Source organism: Onychomys torridus, chromosome 2 (genome assembly GCF_903995425.1).
Source record: "Onychomys torridus chromosome 2, mOncTor1.1, whole genome shotgun sequence".
NCBI lineage: Eukaryota > Metazoa > Chordata > Mammalia > Rodentia > Cricetidae > Onychomys > Onychomys torridus.
Window position 1 is genome coordinate 156,662,219 of NC_050444.1, and position 16,689 is coordinate 156,678,907.

General features: G+C 47.6%; 1 protein-coding gene across 1 annotated transcript in view; it reads right to left on the bottom strand.

Annotated features, from left to right (window-relative positions):
- Positions 1-15,694, bottom strand: part of LOC118578213 (putative uncharacterized protein C1orf196) — a 275,201-nt gene extending 259,507 nt beyond the window's left edge. Inside the window, exon 1 of the mRNA XM_036178951.1 lies at positions 14,530-15,694. Within this exon, the coding sequence (XP_036034844.1) occupies positions 14,530-14,620 (91 nt within the window). The 5' untranslated portion in view covers positions 14,621-15,694. The remainder of the gene's footprint in view (positions 1-14,529) is intronic.
- Between the last annotated feature and the right edge of the window lie 995 nt (positions 15,695-16,689).

Genomic DNA, 16,689 nt, shown 5'->3' on the forward strand with positions numbered 1-16,689 from the left:
TGCTTTCTATTTCCATGATAAAACACCATGACCAAAAGCAAGTTGGGGAAGAAAGGGTTTATTTCCTCTTACACATCCATGTCACAGTCCATCATCAAAGAAAGTCAGGGCAGGACCTCAAAGCAAGAATCTGAAGGTGGAACTCAAGCAAAATCCATGCAGGAATGCTACTTACTGGCTTACTCTCCAGGGTTTCCTCAGCTTGCTTTCTTTACACCTCAGGACCATCTGCCCAGGAAAGGCACCACCCACAGTGAACTGGGCCCTCCCCTATCAACAATCAAGAAAATGCCTCACAGTTTGCCTATAAGCCAATCTGATGGGGTGGGGGGCATTTTGTCAGTTGAGGTTTCCTCTTTCCAAATGTCCATTGCTCGTATCAAATTGGCAAAAACTGACCAGCACATAAAAATCTGGATCGCACTGATTGGGCCAGGCTGACTGGCTAGTGAGCCCCAGGGATCCTCCTGTCTCTGTCTCCCACTGGGGTTACAGACATGTACCTATGCCCAGCTTTTAACATGGGTGCCTGGGATCCAGACTCCAGTCCTCAAGCCTGCATGACAAACATTTTAGCAACTGAGCCATTTCCCCAATCCCCCCATTATTCCAAGAGGCCAGCTGGGAAGAACAGCTCTTCTTACACTGCATGGGGCTCATTTATCAGGGACACTTCACTGAGCAAAACTCTGAAGGCCCCACTGGCTGCCTTCTGGCCCCAACATGGCTCCACAATTCTATTCCCAAATGCCAGTGGCCACAAAGGAACTTTTGTTTGAATTGGGGACAACCAGGATGGTACCACCTGACAAAGTGGATTTCTAATGACCGCTTAGCACTCAAGGGACTGAACTGTGGTAGCTGGAGCCTCCATGGCTGGAAGCATCGAAGCCAAGGCAGTTTCAGCTGCCTCGGCCAGCTTTGTGCAGGGGAGCTTGCAATTCCTCAAAGCCCCCCTAAATGTCTCATGACCTTGCTCATCAGCCTCAGAGGAAAGGGGCTGGTCCTTCATGCTAGAGCAGGCAAGAGAGTCTTTATCAGCTACAAGAACACATGTTCATGCCATCAGCTTTCTGAATAACCCCGGTTACTGGCGTCCTGGAAATAAACTGTGTCTCTGGCATGAAACAAAGTCCAAGATCTCTGTAATAGGAAGAAAAACTGTCTGGCTGCTAAATCCTGGTTGGAGTTTTCTTTAAATTCTTAAATTTCTGCAGGTCAGCTAGAAGCAAAGGCTGTCTCTGCCTGGCTTATATCCTTCTCTTAGCTGACCCACATTGTGTGTGTGTGTGTGTGTGTGTGTGTACATGTGTACACACATGTGGAGACTAGAGGTCCCCAGATATCATTCCTCAGACACCATCTCTTGTTTCCTGAGGTCTGTCCCTGCCATGAGCTCATTGATTTAGCTAGGCTGGCTGGCTAGTGAGCCCCAGAGATCCACCTGTTTCCATCTCCTCAGTGTCGGGACTACAAGTGTGTATCCCTGTACCCATCAAGCTCTTTATGCCCCCAGCCTGACCCGGATTACTAACTTGCACCTGGCCTTGCTTTGTCCAGACCCCCGTGATTCATACAGGGCGTCAGCTCGAGTTTGGGAAGAGCACATTACATTCTTCTCATGTCTTATAGCTTCACTTGGTCTGGCCACAGAGTCATCATCCAAGTACAGGGGGCCAGGTTGGACAAGCTGGCCCCAAGCCATCAGAGATTACTGTCTTCGTTGTGTCTTTCTGGGTAAGGGGGATGGAATGATGCCAGCCTTTATCATTCTAAGGCAATCCATACACACAGATACACACTTCTCAGAAGACCCTAGATTGAGCTCTGCCATCTCTTCAGCCATCATTGGGCTGAGAGCACCAGCGAGTGGCCTTCTCTGTCACTCCTGGCCTGTTTAATGCCTCAGAGAATTTAGGTCCTAGATTCTACTCTACCCAACTCCTGTTCATCTCTTGGGGGCTGTTCACCTTCATAGGGGGAGACATTAGCCCACTCATCAATCCCCAGGATTGGTGTGTGAAACACAAAGTGTGCTTCCAGCTGTCAAGAAACTCTGAACATGTGCTGGGTGATAAGAGACCCTAGAAATACCTTTGGATATTAAAAAATCATAGTTAAGGTTTAGCTACTAGGAGAAAATAGTGACATATCAAGAGAGATAGGATGAATATCACATATATAAGCCATATCTTCCCTCTGACTTTCCACTGAGTTAACACAGCCAAAAGCTGCCATCATCAAGGCACTACCCAAGGACACTGGGTGTTTGCTTTGCAATGACTGGTCAGTTTCTGTTCACCCAAAGAACCATGAGACACATAACACAACCTCTGACTCAGTTTACCTGACTCCTCCTAGGATGGAAGCTTTGGACCAGGAGAGAATGTCCCCAATCCACTCAGCTCTCAGCAAGAGTCAGCTCCAAGCTTGGTCCTACTCTGGTCTTGATGCTGTTCACTGGCACACAGTGCCTGAGAAACTCCCAGGTGGGTGTCTTGTGCAGTGTCTGGAGCAAAAGGGACAGACAGTTTCAAGGTCTGTCGTGAGCAGTCATATGGCATTCCCATTGGTGAAATGGGGGGGGGGGAGCCCCACCCAAGAGCCAAGAGACACAAATGGGAGTGAGCACGGGCAAACAGAAAAGCAAGATGAAGCAGCCAGAGGAACTTGGGCCAGTCCTGGGGTACCACACAGCAGGTCTTACTAGCTTAAGCAAAGCCTAGCTTTTCTGTCCCATAGGGATGGAGAATAGTCACTTCCTGATACCAGACAGCACCTACATCTCAGTATCCTCAGGCCCTCGGGAAGCAGTCCTATCCAAGAGGTGAACATTTTCCCTCCAGCCTGGAGATCCTTTGGAATATCTCATTTTCAGAGAACAAATATGATGGGATGGTGTGGAGAAGAAATAAGTCCACATGATATTTAGAAATACAGTGGGCATCCTTGTACACATAACAATGAGTTCTCATAGCAAAATCTCCTGAGGCTGAATTATGCCCCAGATCCAGTTCCTTGACATTTACCTGTTACCTTACCCAGTAAAGGGTCTCTGTTGATGGGACTGGGTTAAGGGTCTAGTTATAGGAAGATTTCAGGGATCTTCAGACACTACATTGCCATCAACCTTCATAAGACGGGGCTAGAGAGATTACATACATAACAAGAGAAGGAGCGATGTAACTGTAGAAGCTGAGATGGGAGTGCTGTGGACACATGCTAAGGAGTGCAAGCATTACTAGAAACCAGAAGAGACAAGGAGCAGATTCTCCCCAAGGGCACAGGAGGAGGGGAGCCCTGCTGACACCCCAATTTCAGACTTCAGGCTTCTAAAATGCAAGAAAATAAAAGTCTATTGCTTCAAGCCAACGGGACTGTGAAAGTTGGTTACAGCAGCTGAGGAAATAAATAAATCACAGAATAAAGTAATGAAATATGGACTTGAAAGTCAGAGTCACATCTTAGGCAAACAGGCTGATACTCCGTTCAGACGCCTTGCTGGCCTTGTTAAATGATGTTACTTTCCTGGGATAAAGAGGTCAAAACCACCACTACACACACACACACACACACACACACACACACACACACACACACACAATTAAAAAATAAAAGCAAATCTGTTTTTAAATATGAGGAAACTTGTCTGTCTGGAGTGCTACATTGAGAGGGGAGGGTACTAGAAGCAGGATGTTCTTAAATTACTTATTACTCACTCCAAAATGTTAGGTTCAAATTTACAGTGCTGGGAATTTGAGGAAATCCTCAGACCAGAAATTAGCATTCACTACGATAATAGTATCTCAAGATAAAGTATAATATCAAAACACTATCAAATAGTATATCAAGGTAAAGCCCCAAAACACAAATGCAAAATTTAAACTTACAAAACACACAAAGGACCATTCTGAGCATGAGTCACAGACAATAAGAATTGTCCCCAAGAGCTCCAGACATGGAGCATGAAATTCCTTCACCAGATAGACAATTCAAATCAATGGTTCTTAACCTATGGGTCTCAATCCCTTTAGGGGTCACCTAAGACCATTAGAAATTACAGATATTTATATTACAATTCATAACAGTAGCAAAATTACAGTTATGAAATAGCAACAAAAATAATTTTATGGCTGGGGGTCACCACAACATGAGGAACTGTATTAAAGGGTCACAGCATTAGGAAGGTTGAAAACCTCTGGATTAAATGGCCAAACAAATTAAAGATAAAATTAAGAACAAGAGAGACAAGAGATTATCATAAAATATAAAAGAATATCTGAGAGATTTGAAAGCTACTCACACATAACCTCTTGAGGTTGAGAAAAAGACATTTAAATAAAAATCCGATTGTCTGAAGTTGGCTGAAGATTATACACAGGCAGACAGAAAATTAATGAACCAGAAGATTGCTTTTAAGTTGTTTTATAGAGGCAGGGATGGGAAATATGACAGAGTTCAGACAGAAAACTGCTGTGCAGAGGAGGGATGTATAAAAGGAATGGAAACAATGGAGGGGAATCCCTGTCCAAAGAAAGAAACAGCTGAAGCTGGCATGGCACACACCGGTAACCCAGCCCTTGGGAGGCTGAGACAGGAGGGTCCTGAGTTCAACGCCAGACTCAGCTGCAGAGTGAGACCTTATTGAAAGAGAAGGAGAGAGGAGGGAGGGAAGAGAAGGAGCAGGGAGAGAAGAGAGGGGTGGGAAAAAGATGGAACGATAGAAAAGAGAAGGGAGGGAAAAAAGGGGAGAGGAGGGGAGGGAGGGAAAGGAAGAGAAGGGGAGGGAGGGAAGGAGAAGGGAGGGGAGGCTGTACATTCTTCAGAACTGAGGCACAAATCCTCACAGCTGAGCATCATATGCCCTAAATAGAATAAATAAAATTAGATCCACTCTGAGACATGTTATAGTAAAACTACAGAGCCTGTGGGACAAATAGTTTAAAGGTATGAGCTTAGAAATGGCAGGTTACCTATAGAGAAATGACCCCAAGGTCACCATGGCCAGCAGCGACAACAGAAAGCAGGAGATGGAAGCATGTCATGCCTACAATGTCGAGAGAAAATAACTCAACTTAGAAGTCAGAGTCCAGTTATTCTTGTTCAATGACTGTGACCAAAATTAAACCAGAACGGTTGACAGTCCAGCTGTGTGTCTATCCAAGGCCACTCCTGGCCTCCATCAGGCCTTGCTCCAACCATCTGTGATGGTCTCAGCACTGGCTGGCCTGACCTCTAAACCCAGTTCTTCAATGTTGAGTGTTCTCCTACAGACTGAAGGGCTGTCTCCTAGTGGAGACAGGGAGAGGGTTCTGGTCCTGATCACCTCCGATCCTAATATTCTCCTTCACTTCTCACTGTTCTGGTCTTTCATCAGTACCTTTCCTCCATGCTCATGAGGATGTGACCCAACCTCTAGAATCCCAGGGCACCTGCCAGCCCTGACTCCTTGCCTGCCTCCATCCACTCCTCGGACTGGTCACAATCCCCGTGCTTCTACCAAGGCAAATGCTTTACGAAATACATGGATCTAGCTGAAAACCTACTTCTGTCTCCTTGGTGGGTTTCTGCTCTACTGTAGATATCAAAGAGATACCCCATATATTTCATCTGACCCAAACCCAGGAACTCTCCCTGCTGTCTGGAGTCCTGTGGTCTCCACGGCTTCTAACAGGGCTAAGGTTACTCAGACTCCCAGGGACCCAGTATAGACATTCCTTCTGAGATTCACTTCTCACCCTGCATTCAAGATCAGGATTTCTGACTTTTTCTGGCCCCAAGGAGCACTTCCTCCCACAAAGCCACCTGAAATTCTTTAATTGTCTCCTAAGACGTGGCTATCTGCCCTGTACCATGTTACTTCTGTCGTCCCTTAGACCAGCAGAGGTAGGTGGCCACAGCCTTCCCCTGCTTCTCTTTACTCTTGTCCCCAAGCCAGTCCTCTCTCCAAGCATCATGCTGTGTCCTTATTGCTGCAGGCTGCTGATAATGATTTCAGAAGACCAAAGGCAAGAACTCAAGGTTGTGGGAATCCCAGACTGCATGTGGGTCCCTTCTTGGTGCTCAGCAGCCATCTTGGCTTTGTTCTCATGTGGGAGCCCATTGGAGTGATCTTCACTTTGATGACTCAGGCCAAGGCTCCCTTCTGGGCACATTGCATTGCTCCATGTGGGTTAAAAGGAAGGCTGTGCACAGGCCTTGGGGAAGACAGTGACACAAAAGTGGGAGAAAATGTGTCCCTTTCCAGTCAGAGCCTAGACACTGTGTCTGTGTCGTCTAGCTCCTGCCTTACATGCTCAGGAAGATGGATGGGAGTTGAATGGATTCAGAAGAAAGACACAGTCACAGACTGCATTAAAACCTGGGGTGGGCGACTCACCGGGTCTGAATGTCCATGCTGTGAGAGGTGGGGAAGAGAGGGCGTGGAAGGAACTCCAGTGCCCCCTTGGGACAGTATTTTCACAGTGGTTACAGCATCACTTTGACTATCTCCCCTACCTTAAACACTGACATCTTCAAACCTCTATTAACCCTTACTGCTTGGTGGGTTGCCCCTGGACACAGGGGAACCCTCCTCACTTCCTTTTTGCCCATGAAGTCCCACAGTGGGCTGAGCTTCACTCCAAAACCAGCCACATTCTAGGCACATGGTGAGAGGATGTGTTTTCCCTCTAGTCTGTGAAATCTGCAGCCATTCTTGTTTCCTTTGGGAAGAGCTTTGGGGAGTTTATCTGGCTGAGAGCTTTGCCCATACTTAAGTGGTTGTCTGGGTGAGGTTTGGAAACACAGGAGAAACAAAGCAAGCCTAATTTAGGAGATATATCACACAACTGACCACACAGGGCCTATTAAAACAGCTCCCGCGAGTGTTCAGCTAACTGTGTCCAAAAAAGAGATCAATGGGGAAGCCACCCTTACTGGAAAAGAAAAGGCACCTTCTGGACCCTACTCCTCAGGGGACTTCCAGCATTAAGGAGGCTGACCCCAAGAAGGAAACTAGTTGTCACTTAACTATTTTTTCAAAGATAAAGGCAAGGGTAGTGCTGGATGCCTGACTCTCCCCAACATGCATTTTTCTTATTTTTATGCAATACCCATCATTATTTGGCCAAACCTAGACCTTTCCCCTCTCCCTGGAGTGTTACTATCAAGAACAAAGAGTAGGCTCAGCATGGTGGCACATGCCTGTAATCCAGACACGGGAAGTGGAAAGAGGAGGATCAAGAGTTCAAGGCCAGCATCAGCCACACAGAGTTTGAAGTCAGGCTGGGTTATATAAGATCCTGGCTCAAAACAAAACAAAACAAACAAAAAACCCAAAAGAGGTCCGACAAGATAATACAGTCAATACAGTGCTTGACACACAAGCACAAGGAACTGAGTTGAATCTCCATAATCAATATAAAAATCCCATACACAGTGCTGTATGCTTTTAATCTCAGTGTTGGGAGGCACAGATAGGTGGATCCCTGGGGTTCACTGACAGTCTGGCCTACTGTACAATCTATGATCTATAGATGATCTATGATCTACAGACGATTTATGATCTACAGATCAATGAGTCTCTGTTTCAAAAATCAAGGTAGCTGGGACCTGAAGAACTAGGTACACATGTACATACACCTTGTGCACACACACACACACACACACACGCACACACACAACTTCCACAAGAACATGAATGCACACACAAGAGCAGAGAGCAGCCCTGTGGCTACCTGGGGACCTGTGTGTTAAAGGCCTGACTAAGAACGTCCCCTTCAGAGCAGCACCCACTTGTCCATTCAGCACCAGCAAAATCACTCAAAAACTGGGACTTTTGGGAGCCTCAGGATGATTGGTTTGTTTCTCTCCCATGTCTTTTTCAGGTGCCTATGATGAAGAAGAGAACACTGGGGGCTCAGTCAAGTCTATTTGTCACTATCTTTTTTTTTTTGAGGGGGCGGGGTTCAAGACAGGGTTTCTCTGTGAAACAGTCCTGGCTGTCCTGGAATTTACTCTGTAGACCAGGCTGGCCTCGAACTCACAGAGATCAGCCTGCTTTTTGGCACCTGAGTGCTGGGATTAAAGGTGTGTGCCACCACACCTGGCAATTTGTCACTATCTTGCATCCTCTAGCCACAGCAAAACACACACACACACACACACACACACACACACACACACACACACACACACAGCGTGGAACAAGAGCAAAAGACAAACCAGTGCTGGCCTTAGAGACAGCCTCACCTGTGGAATCCATTCACTGGAACCAAAGTCTTCCTAGAGACCTCAGTGGGACAGGACTTAGAGTCCAGCCATCTAAGACTCGAAGTCTTTCCTTTGGTGACAGACACACCCAGACTGAGGGAAGTCATGGCTGCTAGATTGGCTGGAATCTTGGCTACAGGCCTAATGACCCTCCCCAGCTGCACCTTCTGTGAGGAAACGTTACTAGTCCTAATCTGGCCAGGGTTGGAAGTAAATCACCTCTTCTCTGATTTCCAAATGGCTGTGTCCTTATCACGACCAGAGGACAGCATTCCACAACAGTGCCAGCAGCTCACCACAGTAAATCTTGGTCTGGAATGTCAATCACAGGGTTTCCCACCAGAAAAATAGCCAGTCAGGAAGCTGGACCATGACATCCCAATTTGAGGTTGTCCTGACTTTTGCCATTTAAGAAGAGGAACTCTCAATTGAGAAAGTGCCTCCACCAGACTGGCCTGTAGACAAGTCTGTCCAGCATTTTTGTGATTGTTGACTGTTGTGAGACAGCCCAGTCCACTATGGGCAGTGTCACCTCCTAGGTAGGTGGTCCCAGAGTTGTAAGAAAGCTAATTGGACAAAACAGGAGGAACAAGCCAGTAAGCAGCATTCTTCCATGGTCCCGGATGTTATAAGAAAGCTAGTTGGATAAAGCAGGAGGAACAAGCCAGTAAGCAGCATTCTTGCATGACTTCTACTTCAGTTCCTGTCTCCAGGTTCCTGTCCTGAGTCCCTTCATGATGGACTGTACTGTATGTGCTAAATAAAGCCTCTCCTCCCTAAGTTGCTTTTGGTCATGGTGTTTTATCCCAGTGATAGAAACCCTAACTAAGACGGGGAAACCTTAATTCATGCTGTCATTTCCACAGATGGAGGGATAGGATAGGTGTTCTGTTTAGGGCGTCTTCATTCATTTGGCTTTTGCAAAAGTACTCAGCATGTTCCATTCATACCAGAGACCCTAAATGTTGCTTCCCTAATGCCTCAACTATAAAGCTGGAGACTGCCTCCTGACGCATGTAACTTCTTACCCAAAAGGATCTCTGTATTGTTATAAAGACAGGGGAAAGGTGTGCAGGGTCAGCATTCAGAAAAAATAAATAAATAAAACATCATAGCATAGTGTAAAGATGAGCAGACCCTGGCCAGATACCAGTCAGATGGGCAGTCATGGCCTGTACATTGTAGCAGCTATGTGGTGTGGGGTAGGGGATGAGGAGTCTCTATCTGACTGTGCTCATAAGGAACCTTGTGGTGGTTCCTGAGCTGCAACAGGGACCCTGCAGAGCAGCAGGGAGTCGCCTCCCTGTCCTCTCCTCTAGTCTCCCTTGAGCCAGACCTAGGTTCCTGCAACATCAGCAGAACACCATGGACAGGGGGACTTCGGTCTAACTTGTCAAGCTCTATAAACCCACAGAAATGTTTTCTGCCCCAAACACACACTGCAAATTAACTCAGGTAACAGGGAGACAGCTTCCCAAGTCAGCTTCTGGGACAGGAAACCAAGCCCCCCTGCAATCTGTGGCCACCACACAATGAATGCTAGGCCAAAGGTGAATCGAGAGTCTCCATATATCAAGCTGGAGATGGGCCTGTCACACATTTCATGGGCTCTGAAGAGGACAAAAGGAACTACTGGGCCGGGGAGATGGCTCAGTCAGCAAAGTGCTTGCATTATAAGCACAGGACTGATCTTGATCCCCAGAACTCCCATTTTAAAAGCCAGGTATTATGGCATGTGCTTATAACCCCAATACTAGGTAGGCAATTAGAATCATAGCCATGGGGCTCACTGGCCAGACAGCATAGCCTACCTGGTGGCTTCTAGGCCAGTGAAAGACCCTGTCTCAAAAATAAGATGGTTGGTCCCTGAGGAATGACAGTTAAGGTTGGCCTCTGGGCCTCTGGCTTCTACATGCATGTACACATACACACACACACACACACACACACACACACACACACACAGAGAGAGAGAGAGAGAGAGAGAAGAGGAGAGGAGAGGAGAGGAGAGGAGAGGAGAGGAGAGGAGAGGAGAGAGAGCCCTCAATAAAAACACCCAGACACTAAGTCAGAAGCATGTGTGGTCACACACTCTGCAGGCCAGACAAGAGGCAAATTGCTCAGCCACACCAAAGAACACACTTGCTGGAGCCTCTGCTGTCTGTCCCATCAGACTTCCCCAGAATCCCTGGTGCAATGTTAAAACAGAGTGATGCTGCATGGTGTGGTGACAGCCAACAGCCAGTGGGAACAAGACCTTCTGCTCCCACCTAGAGAAGGCGAGGCAGGAAGGATGGAGCTTTTATCTACCACATCCGTCTAGACAAGCCAACCTCTTACCTACTGCTTGAGGCTGTGACAGAGGAAATAGGAAAAGAAAACCAATGTGCTAGGAGTTAGAAATAATTGTAAAAACAAACAAACAAACAAAAAACCTAGTACCATCGTGGGCTACGTATCAGGAGTAAGATGAAGGACCCTGGTGAGGGCAAAGGTACACAACAGCATCAAAGCCACTGAAGGTCTCCTCTACATCTTTGACAAGACCTGACAGAGGGTCAAAACTCTCTGCAGAAATGGCAGTTTATTGCTTTTTGTTTGTACGGTGCTAGGGATAGAATCCTGGCCCTTGCATATGCTAGGCAAGCATTCCACTATGGACCACATACATCTCTAGCCCTTGATGTGGCCATTTTGAGCATATGATCTAGAATGATGCTAACAGAAGTTTAAGCCAAACTCATCCAACATCCAAACCTTAACTATTGACTAGGAAATAGGCTGTGAAGACGGTGGTCTAGCTCAGGTGCTATGGACCTGGGCACATGTCTATTTTCATTATGGCCTCCACATCCATATGAATGCTTCCTAAACCCACAGTGTGGCACTGTGCAGGTGGCAGAGGATGTGAGGGAGTAAAGGTACCCTGTAGCATCAAAGGTTTCAGCAGTGAAACATCAGTCAGAATCAAGCTCCCAGGCTTTAGTCAAGTCTATGCCACTCTGCCACATCTGTTGCTCTAGGTCCAGTGTCCTGGATAGTTTTTATGACAACTTCACACAAGCTAGAGTCATCTGAGAAGAGGGAACCTCAATTAAAAGAATGCCTCCATAACACTGGGCTGTGGGTAAGCCTATAGGGCATTTTCTTAGTGATTAATAAAGGAGGACCCAGCCCATTGTGGGTGGGACCACCCCTGGCCTGGTGGTCCTTGGTTCTATAAGAAAGTAGGCTGAGCAAGTCATGAGAAGCAAGCCAGTAAGCAGCACCCCTCCACAGCTTCTGTGTCAGCTCCTTCAATGGACTGTGATTAAGGATATGTAAGCCAAATAAGCCCTTTTCTCCGAGGATGCTTTTGGTCACAGTGTTTCATTACAGCAATAGTAACACTAACTAAGACAGCAAGAGTCAGCAAAGTGCTTTGCTATGAAGAGCCAGACAGTTTTTTCAAGACTACATGGCCTTGGTTACAATTCTTCAACTTTACCACTGTAGCACAGAAGCAGCATGCACAAAGTGTATTTGAATGAGTATGCTGTGTGTATCAATAAAACTTTATTTACAAAAGGAAGTAGTAGGCCTGATTTGGCCCCAGGAGTGCTGTTTGCCAGTGTCTGCTCTAGGGTTTTTGAGTTTATAAAGTTTATACAGCCAGCAACAACTGAACTGGGACTAAATGAAAAAGAAGTCTATATCTTTCTGCATGCTAGCCAACCTTCACATAACTACTGCTGTTCACTGGGCCAGGGTTATATGGGTCTCACTCATGCCCAGTTTTACCTTTGCTGCCAGAAATCTATCCCTATCTCCAAAATCCTTGATGTACACACACACACACACACACACACACACACACACACACACACACCATATCCTATTATGGATCCTTACTACTTCATGCCCAGATCCATCTTCTTCCCCTAAGCCTGACATGAGATACTTATGGATGTAAACAATGAACTAGTGTCACCATCAGGGACATGTCTTTTTGAGGTTGAAGTCATAGACTTTAAGCATGGCTCCAAAGATTTCCTCCCCAAATGGTGTGGGTGTGAACCAGAAGGCTACCCTTGAGTGTTTCCTTTGCATATAAAAATTGGTTAGGTTTTAAGGGGTTTTTTTCCCTTTAATTATGAAAAATAGTTTTCATAAAATAGAAGGAGGATGGCCAGGGAAATGGCATAGTTGAGAAATCATAGTGTCTCATTTCCTCAATATGATTTATGTTTACCACCAGCCAGACCAGCACTTCCAGCAAGGGTAATACCTCACCCTGTAGATACTGCAGATCTTGGCACCATGGATAGTACACAGGGAATGCCTTAAATATACCTGGGGCTGACAGCTGCTGTGCCCTGGGGAACAGCCATGACTAACCCAGCTGCCAAGCTACGAGTCTGCAAGTCACTGAGACATACATTGAAGATCTCTTTTATCTCACTAACCATCTACAAATGGCTGGCTGCAGACAAGTCAGGGTTTCTCTTTATCCCTTACACCTCCTAATTTAGTGAGCTGATTTGACTACAGGCTAATGATTCCTCCTTGTGTTCTTTCAGGGAGGGAGTCCTCCCTAGAGAGGACTAGCCATTGTTATTCTATCTTGCAGCAATCTCTTTATAGAAGGGAGGTGGGGAGTTTAGGTGGTTTTTATGTCTTTCTTTCTTTCTCTCTCTCTCTCTCTCTTTTTTTTTTTTTTTTTTTTTTTTGGTTTCACAAAAGACACTGAGGATTTCATGGCCTGATTTAGGTCAGGGTGCTCAAGGAGGAGGGAGGAGAACGCCACAGGGGACCCAGGAGCTTTAGAAATCCAATCTGCCTTACCCCAGCAACCTCAGAGAAGCAGGACAACTCGGCCCTCCTGGGTGGCAGTCACCTCTACAGACAGATAGAGAAGAGGGAGTTTCTCAATGTCTGGATAAACCAGAATCCAGCTACAGGGCAGACAGGGCTGTTTGGTACTTCTATTTTGTCCTACAGAGCGCACTGTTCCCCACTCTGCAAAGCCAAGTGTCCACACAAACCTCCACAAAGGGGTCCACCATGTATTAACTTATTTCACCTTCACAGTGACCCTATGTAAAGGTACCTGGTGTCCCCCACCCTACAGATGAGGAGGCTGAGGCACAGAAAGGCTAGGGATCTTGTCTGAGGACAAGCAACTTACAACTCATAAAAGCAAAGCTGGGACTCAAGCCTAGGCAGTCCAGCTCTGAGCCTTCCCAGTGCACAAGTTGCCTCTCTGTGCATTCTATCTTAGAAATGAGCAGGATTTTAACATCTCTCCCAAGCAGTGCTCCTGGGAGCATAGAGCCCCAGGTCTGGGTGGACCAGGGAGGCCTAAGTCCAGTTGTTAGCTTTTGTACCTAGAATGATATATCCCAGGGATGGAGGAAGGGTCTGCCATCACAAGTCATGGGACCACCCATGAAAGTATCCATGTGACTCAGCCCCAGACTCTTAAGACAGTGGTCTTCCCATTATATTCCCGAGACTCAAGGAAAAACACACAACTAATTATACTTCAAACTCAGTCCTTTTCTCAGTAGAAATGAACTAAAAAAAAATCAACAATTAAGAAGCAGAGAAACAAGCATACAAGTTCTGATGTAATACCTTAAGCACCATTTGTGGCCTCCCTCTTGGTGACCATCCACATGGAGCCATATACCTATACCTGACTTTAATCTGTGATCACATGAACATCTTAGCAAGACAGCTGGCATGGCTTATGACTTCAGTGATGCCAACTTTTCCTTTCTTAAAACACCAGACAGACTTATGGGCAAAGGCTGCCGGAGAGATCCCCTAGCAGAGCCGAGGGCCAGAGAAGATTTGATGTGGGCATCTAAGCTACTCCAACAGTGCCTCCAGGAAGCATTCAGGAACAGAGAGGCAAGAGACAGAAAGGCAACTAGTCCAGGACTAACAACTGTCTCCAAAAGGTGAGCACACTCAGCACTCTACCTTATCCTCCCCTTATCTCCCCTGCCACCCCACTCCCCGCAAAAATTTCCTCCAACAGCTGGCGAGAGAAAACAGACATACAAAGACAAACAGGGACCCTCACTCATCATACTCCAATGGTAGCTTCAAGTCTCATAGTCAGACCTAAAAAGTTTATCATTTAAAGTGACAAATGTCAGCTATCACATCTCAGGTTAATCCCACTAGAATAACATGGAGAAAGAGATCAGACAGACCCAAGCACACACACACTGACGGACAGACCTCCACTACCAGAAGACTGCTTCCCACTCTCTGGCCACATCCTACCTGCTTCCATCAGCTGACATTGTTGGCCAAAGACACGGGAGAAGGTAACCCGGCCTGTGGGAGAACTGGATGCTGTCAGCACGGACTCCATGATGGCTGTAGGTTCGTCTTGTGGCTGTGATGGGATACGTAGTGTCCCACCAGCAGACTTTATCACTATCCCAAGAACAGTAGTAGATTTGGGGCCGCTGGTCCCGTTCAAAAAAATGTCCCCGCCTCCAAAGTTTACAAGACGTCTTGCCTTCAGCGCTCTGTTCCTTGTAGTTTTTCCCTCAAACCCTGATCAAGTGAGAAATGACACCCTGGAGGTTCTGCAAACCTAGGGAGCTACAAGCCTTAGCTGTAGAGCTCAGTCTAGAATGCCCCAACAGGAGTTACTTCCTCTGTCCAGGAGAAGAGCCTGGATGCGAACGAGCCTCGAGACAATTGCTGCTCAGCTCTGGACCACACTGGCTAAAGAGAGCTCCAGCCCTGCTGAGTCTCAGCACCAGCTACAGGCAAAGCGCTGCCCAGGTTCCCTGGGGAGCTGGCCTCACAGGCGCCGGTCCTGGGCTCCTGGGTCCTGACTGGATCTCCGCGGCTCCAGGGGTCGGTCTTCTGGGTCCCAGGGACCTGGGTAGCCTGGGGAGACAGCAAACGGTGTGCGTGCCTGCGTGCGCAGCAGCAGCAGCAGCAGCAGCAGCAGCAGCAGCAGCAGCAGCTTGAGCGGGCTCTCTGCAGCTGGGGGGCCACTGTCGTCGCTGGCTCATCCTTCACTCCTCCAGATGCCTTTGCCTTCCAGTTCTCTGCAGCCTGGCCTGGCAGTGGGGATCCGGGGAATGTCACATGCTGACAGAGCTCCTGCTGCGACCTACTGCAGCGAGTGTCCCTAGTCCGCTTTGCTGCCCCCTTTCCGTGATGCAGAAGGGGCTGTTACTTGGCTAGCTCCTGGATGTGGAGGGAAGTGCTAACTCAGCCCAGCGGGCTCCAGGGCTGGAGTAACCTCTTCATGTCCACAGCCAAGGAAGCGTCAGACCTGGGACACCAGACTGCTGGCAATAGAATTCATAGATCCAGGAGAGAAAAGCTGAGAAATGCCATCCATTCCCAGTACCCTGGAGGGAGAAAGCGGAAGGAGGGCTGCATCTCAGTCACCCTAAGTCACCCTGAGCTAGGAGCAGAATGTTCAGCCCCACTACTCCAACCAAAAGCACAGTGTGTCTGGAAAAGGGGCGGGGCGGGGGCGGATACCTTCCACATGATCACAACCACCGTCTGGGTGGGCACTGGGTCTTGAAGTCCGCCCCCGGAGCTGAGGACCGAACCCAGGGCCACTCTACCACTGAGCTAAATCCCCAACCCCCCAAAAATGCTTTTAAAGACACTGCTGCACCACCTCACTCTAGCTCAGTCCTGGTGTTGCTTCCTCTGGGGATTCAGCTCCAACTCTGCGGGGGACTGGCGCTGGCAATCACCTGGTTCTAGGCAGAGCAGGGAGCACCTGGAGCCAGGGAGAAGGCGTTCCAATCAGCGCCCCCCTGCAGTCATCTAAGCACTACTGTTTGTTTTCACCCAGAGACTTTCAAAGCCTCTTCAGGATTGAAGGTGATGCTCCCTTAGGGATACACAGGCTCTCTGACAGGAAGGAGCCTTTCCCATGCCAGTCCTTGGTCAGCAAAAGTGACATAGGTTCAGGGTTACCTAGGAGCCAGAGGAAGCCATGAAATAGCCCCAGAACTCAGACATGTTGGTGTCCGTTTTGTTGTTTGTTGTTTGGTTTTTGAGACAGGGTCTCACTATGTAGACCAGGCTGGCCTCTGCCTCCTGAGTGCTAGGGTTAAAGGTGTGCACCCACCACTCACTCACAGCTTGTTTTCAGGTGTCTTCAATGATGGAGCACCTTTTTTCCTGTCATAGACAAAGCTCTCTTTCACATCATGAAATCACAGGACAACAGAGACCACCCTCTGTGACAGGGAGGGAGAGAGTTCAAGATGAGCACAGACCGGGGTCAGAGGAAAGCTTGACTTTTGGTAAGAGGGGAAATGGGCCACTTTCAGGGACCAGGGTAACCATGGTGCTACCCAGTACTCAAAGTCATCAGGCTGTACACTGACTGTCCTGTTGAATAAATAGAAGCCCTATGAACAATTAATCCAGGATAAGCAGCATAGGCCAGTG